The 10000-nt window shown below is 38.3% G+C and overlaps 1 protein-coding gene across 1 annotated transcript; it reads left to right on the top strand.

The window, feature by feature from the left end:
• The first annotated feature begins 4422 nt into the window (after positions 1 to 4422).
• LOC139556892 (sex-determining region Y protein-like) lies at positions 4423 to 5009 on the top strand. The gene is made up of 2 exons (XM_071370987.1): positions 4423 to 4429; positions 4486 to 5009. The coding sequence occupies exons 1-2, from the start codon at positions 4423 to 4425 to the stop codon at positions 5007 to 5009; spliced, it is 531 nt and encodes a 176-aa protein (XP_071227088.1).
• The last annotated feature ends 4991 nt before the right edge of the window (positions 5010 to 10000 follow it).

The raw sequence follows: 10000 nt of genomic DNA, 5'->3' as shown, positions 1-10000 counted from the left end.
GTCCTTTATTATAGAGCTGTAGGAGTCCTTTATTATAGAGCTGCACTAGTCCTTTATTATAGAGCTGTACTAGTCCTTTATTATAGAGCTGTACTAGTCCTTTATTATAGATGATTAGTAGTCCTTTATTATAGAGCTGTAGGAGTCCTTTATTATAGAGCTGTAGTAGTCCTGTATTATAGAGCTGCAGTAGTCCTTTATTATAGAGCTGTAGGAGTCCTTTATTATAGAGCTGTAGTAGTCCTTTATTATAGAGCTGTAGGAGTCCTTTATTATAGAGCTGTAGGAGTCCTTTATTATAGAGCTGTAGGAGTCCTTTATTATAGAGCTGTAGGAGTCCTTTATTATACAGCTGTAGGAGTCCTTTATTATAGAGCTGTAGGAGTCCTTTATTATAGAGCTGTAGGAGTCCTTTATTATAGAGCTGCACTAGTCCTTTATTATAGAGCTGTACTAGTCCTTTATTATAGAGCTGTACTAGTCCTTTATTATAGAGCTGCACTAGTCCTTTATTATAGAGCTGTACTAGTCCTTTATTAGAGAGCTGTAGGAGTCCTTTATTATAGATGATTAGTAGTCCTTTATTATAGAGCTGTAGGAGTCCTTTATTATAGAGCTGTAGGAGTCCTTTATTATAGAGCTGTAGTAGTCCTTTATTATAGAGCTGTAGTAGTCCTTTATTATAGAGCTGTAGGAGTCCTTTATTATAGAGCTGCACTAGTCCTTTATTATAGAGCTGTACTAGTCCTTTATTATAGAGCTGTACTAGTCCTTTATTATAGAGCTGCACTAGTCCTTTATTATAGAGCTGTACTAGTCCTTTATTATAGAGCTGTAGGAGTCCTTTATTATAGAGCTGTAGTAGTCCTGTATTATAGAGCTGTAGTAGTCCTTTATTATAGAGCTGTAGTAGTCCTTTATTATAGAGCTGTAGTAGTCCTTTATTATAGAGCTGTAGTAGTCCTTTATTATAGAGCTGTAGGAGTCCTTTATTATAGAGCTGTAGGAGTCCTTTATTATAGAGCTGTAGGAGTCCTTTATTATAGAGCTGTAGGAGTCCTTTATTATAGAGCTGTACTAGTCCTGTATTATAGAGCTGTAGGAGTCCTTTATTATAGAGCTGTAGTAGTCCTTTATTATAGAGCTGTAGGAGTCCTTTATTATAGAGCTGTACTAGTCCTTTATTATAGAGCTGTAGGAGTCCTTTATTATAGAGCTGCACTAGTCCTTTATTATAGAGCTGTAGTAGTCCTTTATTATAGAGCTGTAGTCGTCCTTTATTATAGAGCTGCACTAGTCCTTTATTATAGAGCTGTAGTAGTCCTTTATTATAGAGCTGTAGTAGTCCTTATTATAGAGCTGTAGAAGTCCTTTATTGTAGAGCTGTAGGAGTCCTTTATTATAGAGCTGTAGTAGTCCTGTATTATAGAGCTGCACTAGTCCTTTATTATAGAGCTGCACTAGTCCTTTATTATAGAGCTGTAGTAGTCCTGTATTATAGAGCTGTAGTAGTCCTTATTATAGAGCTGTAGTAGTCCTTTATTATAGAGCTGCACTAGTCCTGTATTATAGAGATGTAGTAGTTCTTTATTATAGAGCTGTAGTAGTCCTGTATTATAGAGCTGTAGTAGTCCTGTATTATAGAGCTGTAGTAGTCCTGTATTATAGAGCTGTAGGAGTCCTTTATTATAGAGCTGTAGTAGTCCTGTATTATAGAGCTGTAGTAGTCCTGTATTTTAGAGCTGCACTAGTTCTTTATCATAGAGCTGTAGTAGTCCTTTATTATAGATCTGTAGGAGTCCTTTATTATAGAGCTGTAGGAGTCCTTTATTATAGAGCTGTACGAGTCCTTTATTATAGAGCTGTAGGAGTCCTTTATTATAGAGCTGTAGGAGTCCTTTATTATAGAGCTGTAGGAGTCCTTTATTATACAGCTGTAGGAGTCCTTTATTATAGAGCTGTAGGAGTCCTTTATTATACAGCTGTAGGAGTCCTTTATTATAGAGCTGTAGTAGTCCTTTATTATAGAGCTGTAGGAGTCCTTTATTATAGAGCTGTACTAGTCCTTTATTATAGAGCTGTAGGAGTCATTTATCATAGAGCTGTAGTAGTCCTATTATTATAGAGCTGTAGTAGTCCTTTATTTTAGAGCTCTAGGAGTCCTTTATTATAGAGCTGTAGGAGTCCTTTATTATAGAGCTGTAGGAGTCCTTTATTATAGAGCTGCACTAGTTCTTTATTATAGAGCTGTACTAGTCCTTTATTATAGAGCTGTACTAGTCCTTTATTATAGAGCTGTAGGAGTCCTTTATTATAGATGATTAGTAGTCCTTTATTATAGAGCTGTAGGAGTCCTTTATTATAGAGCTGTAGTAGTCCTGTATTATAGAGCTGTAGTAGTCCTTTATTATAGAGCTGTAGTAGCCCTTTATTATAGAGCTGTATTAGTCCTGTATTATAGAGCTGTAGTAGTCCTTTATTATAGAGCTGTAGTAGTCCTTATTATAGAGCTGTAGTAGTCCTTTTTTATAGAGCTGTAGTAGTCCTTTATTATAGAGCTGTAGTAGTCCTGTATTATAGAGCTGTAGTAGTCCTTATTATAGAGCTGTAGTAGTCTTTTATTATAGAGCTGTAGTAGTCCTTTATTATAGAGCTGAAGTAGTCCTGTATTATAGAGCTGCACTAGTCCTTTATTATAGAGCTGCACTAGTCCTTTATTATAGAGCTGTAGTAGTCCTGTATTATAGAGCTGTAGTAGTCCTTTATTATAGAGCTGTAGGAGTCCTTTATTATAGAGCTGTAGTAGTCCTGTATTATAGAGCTGTACGAGTCCTTTATTATAGAGCTGTAGGAGTCCTTTATTATAGAGCTGTAGGAGTCCTTTATTATAGAGCTGTAGGAGTCCTTTATTATACAGATGTAGGAGTCCTTTATTATAGAGCTGTAGGAGTCCTTTATTATACAGCTGTAGTAGTCCTTTATTATAGAGCTGTAGTAGTCCTGTATTATAGAGCTGCACTAGTCCTTTATTATAGAGCTGCACTAGTCCTTTATTATAGAGCTGTAGTAGTCCTTATTATAGAGCTGTAGTAGTCCTTTATTATAGAGCTGTAGTAGTCCTTTATTATAGAGCTGTAGTAGTCCTGTATTATAGAGCTGCACTAGTCCTTTATTATAGAGCTTTAGTAGTCCTGTATTATAGAGCTGTAGTAGTCCTGTATTATAGAGCTGTACTAGTCCTTTATTATATGGCTGTAGTAGTCCTGTATTATAGAGCTGTAGTAGTCCTTTATTATAGAGCTGTAGGAGTCCTTTATTATAGAGCTGTAGTAGTCCTTATTATAGAACTGTAGGAGTCCTGTATTATAGAGCTGTAGTAGTCCTTTATTATAGAGCTGTAGGAGTCCTTTATTATAGAGCTGTAGGAGTCCTTTATTATAGAGCTGTAGGAGTCCTTTATTATAGAGCTGCAGTAGTCCTTTATTATAGAGCTGCAGTAGTCCTTATTATAGAGCTGTAGTAGTCCTTATTATAGAGCTGCAGTAGTCCTTTATTATAGAGCTGCAGTAGTCCTGTATTATAGAGCTGTAGTAGTCCTTTATTATAGAGCTGTAGTAGTCCTGTATTATAGAGCTGTAGTAGTCCTGTATTATAGAGCTGTACTAGTCCTTTATTATAGAGCTGTAGTAGTCCTGTATTATAGAGCTGTAGTAGTCCTTTATTATAGAGCTGTAGGAGTCCTTTATTATAGAGCTGTAGTAGTCCTTATTATTATTATTATTAATACAGACATTTCTATTGACTTTAAGAAAGATGAGGAGTTCCATAAAGAGGAGTTCCATAAAGAGGAGTTCCATAATGAGGAGGAGTTCCATAAAGAGGAGTTCCATAAAGAGGAGTTCCATAATGAGGAGTTCCATAAAGAGGAGTTCCATAAAGAGGAGTTCCATAAAGAGGAGTTCCATAAAGAGGAGTTCCATAAAGAGGAGTTCCATAAAGAGGAGTTCCAGAAAGAGGAGTTCCAGAAAGAGGAGTTCCAGAAAGAGGTGTTCCATAAAGAGGTGTTCCATAAAGAGGAGTTCCATAATGAGGAGTTCCATAATGAGGAGTTCCATAAAGAGGAGTTCCATAAAGAGGAGTTCCATAAAGAGGAGTTCCATAAAGAGGATTTCCATAAAGAGGAGTTCCATAAAGAGGAGTTCCATAAAGAGGAGTTCCATAAAGAGGAGTTCCATAATGAGGAGTTCCATAAAGAGGAGTTCCATAAAGAGGAGGAGTTCCATAAAGAGGAGGAGTTCCATAAAGAGGAGTTCCATAAAGAGGAGTTCCATAAAGAGGAGTTCCATAAAGAGGAGTTCCATAAAGAGGAGTTCCATAAAGAGGAGTCCCATAAAGAGGGGTTCCATAATGAGTAGTTCCATAATGAGGAGTTCCATAAAGAGGAGTTCCATAAAGAGGAGTTCCATAAAGAGGTGTTCCATAAAGAGGAGTTCCATAATGAGGAGTTCCATAAAGAGGAGTTCCATAAAGAGGAGTTCCATAAAGAGGAGTTCCATAAAGAGGAGTTCCATAAAGAGGGGTTCCATAATGAGGAGTTCCAGAAAGAGGAGTTCCAGAAAGAGGAGTTCCATAAAGAGGAGTTCCATAATGAGGAGTTCCATAAAGAGGAGTTCCATAAAGAGGGGTTCCATAATGAGGAGTTCCAGAAAGAGGAGTTCCATAAAGAGGAGTTCCATAAAGAGGAGTTCCATAAAGAGGAGTTCCATAAAGAGGAGTTCCATAATGAGGAGTTCCATAAAGAGGAGTTCCATAAAGAGGAGTTCCATAAAGAGGAGTTCCATAATGAGGAGTTCCATAAAGAGGAGTTCCATAATGAGGAGTTCCATAATGAGGAGTTCCATAAAGAGGAGTTCCATAATGAGGAGTTCCATAAAGAGGAGTTCCATAAAGAGGAGTTCCATAAAGAGGAGTTCCATCATGTATCTTTATCTCTCAGAACACTGCAGTGACCAGGACTGTCAAACTGGGTTCTCGAGTTCTGGTTCTGAAAGGCTACTGTGTTTCTGGTCCTGTCATATAGCATCACACCTGAGTCAGCAATGATTGTCTTGTAGAGAAAACCTTGATTAGTGAAATGCTTGAATCAGATGTGCAGTGATAGATCAAAACCTGCAAATCCAATAGGTCTCAAGGACCTGGAGAACTGTGCAATAAAGTTTATAAAAGCAGTGTTTTTTTAAAGTCTATTTTTAGCAGCAAAGTCTATTTTGAAGTTTATTTTTAGCAGCGGAGAAACTGTTAGCCATAGGCTAAATCAAGTCCTTTCTCTGAACATATTATGCTGTGTTAAATTCCTTCCTCCCCTAATTATAATTTATTATACTGGTAGAATTTAATAGCTGATAATACCAGGATAGAGAGAGAATAGGTTCCCCCCCCCCCCCCCAAAAAAAACCCTCTCCAACATCAGAAAGTGCCATGAATATTCCCATCGTCACATTATCCTGTGTATTTAATATTTGAATGTGTGTGTTTGACATCAACCTCACAGGGAGAGATGTCAACAGGATCACAACCTCACTCTTCCCTCTGTCCTCTTTTAATCCGCACCTTTAGACACGTAATCTGGATTATATCGGCACATGTCCACGCGTTGTATTATAACATGGAACGGGCCTCGTGTTTTGATCATGAAGGTGGAGCTTTAGAGAGGTCAAAGGTTTTTCTGTCGAGATGACGAGTGACCAGAACACTATGTAAAATCTCTTTTATAAATACATTAGTTTGATTTAACACCTTTCACAGATGATAATACTACAGAAACAGTAATTACTGAACTGACTGGATATAATTATTTTTTTTTTTTTTTTTATCCATTATTTTACCAGGTAAGTTGACTGAGAACACGTTCTCATTTGCAGCAACGACCTGGGGAATAGTTACAGGGGAGAGGAGGGGGATGAATGAGCCAATTGTAAACTCATGTAAATTATTAGTATTGTTATTATTATTATTATTATTTATGTATTGAACTTGTATAGCACTTCTAAAATCATCTCAAACGACATAAAAAAAGTTAAATAACAAACAAAACATTTAAATGATGGAGATTGAAAGGCAGTGGGAGGAAGTTGAGGCAGTTTGGGCTGGAAAGGCAGTGGAGGTTCAGTGGAGGTTCAGTGGAGGTTCAGTGGACGTTCAGTGGACGTTCAGTGGACGTTCAGTGGACGTTCAGTGGACGTTCAATGGAGGTTCAGTGGAGGTTCAGTGGACGTTCAGTGTAGGTTCAGTGGAGGTTTAGTGGACGTTCAGTGGACGTTCAGTGGACGTTTAGTGGACGTTCAGTGGACGTTCAGTGGAGCTTTAGTGGACGTTCAGTGGAGGTTCAGTGGACGTTCAGTGGAGGTTCAGTGGAGGTTCAGTGGAGGTTCAGTGGAGGTTCAGTGGACGTTCAGTGGAGGTTCAGTGGAGATTCAGCGGACGTTCAGTGGACAGCCGTTAACCTGAACAGCCGTTAACTATAAACTGTTTACTACAATGGGTTAACGGCTATAAACTCCTTCCTACAATGGGTTAACGGCTATAAACTCCTTCCTACAATGTGTTAACGGCTATAATCTGTTTACTACAATGGGTTAACGGCTATAAACTGTTTACTACAATGGGTTAACGGCTATAAACTCCTTACTACAATGGGTTAACGGCTATAAACTGTTTCCTACAATGGGTTAACGGCTATAAACGCCTTACTACAATGGGTTAACGGCTATAAACTGTTTACTACAATGGGTTAACGGCTATAAACTGTTTACTACAATGAGTTAACGGCTATAAACTCCTTCCTACAATGGGTTAATGGCTATAATCTGTTTACTACAATGGGTTAACGGCTATAAACTGTTTCCTACAATGGGTTAACGGCTATAAACTCCTTACTACAATGTGTTAACGGCTATAAACTGTTTACTACAATGGGTTAACGGCTATAAACTGTTTCCTACAATGGGTTAACGGCTATATACTCCTGACTACAATGGGTTAACGGCTATAAACTCCTTCCTACAATGGGTTAATGGCTATAATCTGTTTACTACAATGGGTTAACGGCTATAAACTGTTTACTACAATGGGTTAACGGCTATAAACTGTTTACTACAATGTGTTAACGGCTATAAACTGCTTACTACAATGGGTTAACGGCTATAAACTCCTTCCTACAATGGGTTAACGGCTATAAACTCCTTACTACAATGTGTTAACGGCTATAAACTGTTTACTACAATGGGTTAACGGCTATAAACTGTTTCCTACAATGGGTTAACGGCTATATACTCCTGACTACAATGGGTTAACGGCTATAAACTCCTTCCTACAATGGGTTAATGGCTATAATCTGTTTACTACAATGGGTTAACGGCTATAAACTGTTTACTACAATGGGTTAACCGCTATAAACTGTTTACTACAATGTGTTAACGGCTATAAACTGCTTACTACAATGGGTTAACGGCTATAAACTCCTTCCTACAATGGGTTAACGGCTATAAACTCCTTACTACAATGTGTTAACGGCTATAAACTGTTTACTACAATGGGTTAACGGCTATAAACTCCTTACTACAATGTGTTAACGGCTATAAACTGCTTACTACAATGGGTTAACGGCTATAAACTCTAAACAGAGAACATCCCTGGTCATCCTTACGCAGTAGGGATGACCAGGGATGTTCTCTGTTTAGTGAGTCCTCCAGATCAGAGGCAGTAGGGATGACCAGGGATATTCTCTTGATGAGTGCTCAAATTGGACCGTTTTCCTGTCCTGCTAAGCATTCGAAATGTAGTATGCTAGTATGGGTTTTGTCTCCATTGCTGCGTTTACACAGGCAGCCCAATTCAGGAACTTTTTTTCACTAATTGGTCTTTTGCCCAATCAAATCAGCGGATGAAAAAGATCTGAAGTGAAAAGATCTGATGTGATTGGTCAAAACACCAATTAGGGGAAAAAAATATCTGAATTGAGAGGCCTGTGTAGATGCAGCCAAAGACACGTCATCTTAACCGATTTAATTAGGTTTCAATGTGCTATTGAGTCTTTACATATACATGAATGGTGTCTCGTGATCGATGGCTTTGTCCTTTCATAGATAGAGTCACTGGCATTTACACTTTCAATAAATGGTATGGCGTGCATAAATTAATCAGCATAGAACCACACCTATATGCATACATTAATCAGCATAGAACCACACCTCTATGCATAAATTAATCTGCATAGAACCACACCTCTATGCATAAATTAATCGACATAGAACCACACCTCTATGCATAAATTAATCAGCATAGAACCACACCTCTATGCATAAATTAATCAGCATAAAACCACACCTCTATGCATAAATTAATCAGCATAGAACCACACCTCTATGCATAAATTAATCAGCATAGAACCACACCTCTATGCATAAATTAATCAGCATAAAACCACACCTCTATGCATAAATTAATCAGCATAGAACCACACCTCCAAACATTTGATCAACTCAGTAACGCAGAGCTCATTCATTTGATCAACTAAAGGAGAGAGAGAACGCTTTTGCAATGTTATCAGTAACGTTCCCCTAATGTTTGAGTGTCCAGTTTTCCGTTAGTTAAGGGGAACATTCTATATACTGTTATGTTAGCAAAAAAACCTTCCTGAGAACCTTTTTTAGCATGTTTTGGTGTTGAAGATTGCAGAAAAATTCCCTTAATGTCAAACATAACTTATCTAGAACGTGGTTACAATGTCCTCAGAATATACAACATTACAATGTTTCCTGACGTGTTTTATGGGACGTTGCAATAACGTTCATGTGTGTCGGTTTTCTGTTATAGTTGTCTAATGTTGGTGCGTCCTATCAACCAGCTCTAATGATACCCCTGAATCACTACGCTCAACATAACTAAACAACGTGAGTGTACTTTTTAACAGAGCTGAAATGTACTTGAAGGTGCGTTCATCCTATTGCTTACACCTACCATGTTGCTCCAGATCAACACACGTGACTAAGGAGGAGGGGTTAGGGAACTGTCTTCTGGACAGCACCTATCTTTACTCACGAGTGGCGCAGAGGTCTAAAACACTGTATCACAGTGCAAGAGGCATCACTGCAGTACCTGGTTCAAATCCAGGCTGCATCACATCTGGCTGTGATTGGGAATCCCGTAGGACGGCGCACAATTGGTCTAGAGTCGTCTGGGTTTGGCATGGGGTAGGTAGTCATTGTAAATAGAATTTGTTCTAAGCTGACTTGCCTAGTTAAATAAAAACATACTGGGCCAATGCCCATGTTCTGGAGTTATCTGTTATTGGGAAAGCGGTTTGGGTGTTTGGTGCTGACCACTAGGACAAACACACTCTGTGGTATTTACATCTTCATGTTGGTACTTAGCAAAAATTACAACAAACCTATCTGATCTAATTCAAATGAGTTTCACATTGAACGACTGATGTAGTACCACAGACCACCAGGAGAGGGCGCGGGACGCTCATTCTATGTAAATGTATTACAAACTATGACGTCACTTTTTTTTTACAGCGAGGTAAGTCACTCCCAGAGGTGACCGGGAGGGGTGGCGGGAGCAGTGGACGTTTAGGCCAACATCTACTGTCCCCAGTTAGCAGGTGTAATTATGTCCGTGTGTTTCCATGTCCTTTTATATGATGTTGCCAGCAATACAAAAGGTCATGTATTACATTTATGTCCATTAGGCATGTAAGACTGGCTGTGGTATGATAAACTCACTGGTATTTACTCATTATTACTGGCTGTGGTATTTACTCATTATTACTGGCTGTGGTATTTACTCATTATTACTGGCTGTGGTATGATAAACTCACTGGTATTTACTCATTATTACTGGCTGTGGTATTTACTCATTATTACTGGCTGTGGTATGATAAACTCACTGGTATTTACTCATTATTACTGGCTGTGGTATTTACTCATTATTACTGGCT

Source organism: Salvelinus alpinus, chromosome 28, assembly GCF_045679555.1.
Source record: "Salvelinus alpinus chromosome 28, SLU_Salpinus.1, whole genome shotgun sequence".
NCBI lineage: Eukaryota > Metazoa > Chordata > Actinopteri > Salmoniformes > Salmonidae > Salvelinus > Salvelinus alpinus.
The sequence above is the reverse complement of the archived record's forward strand: the minus strand, read 5'-3'. Positions and strand labels throughout refer to the sequence as shown.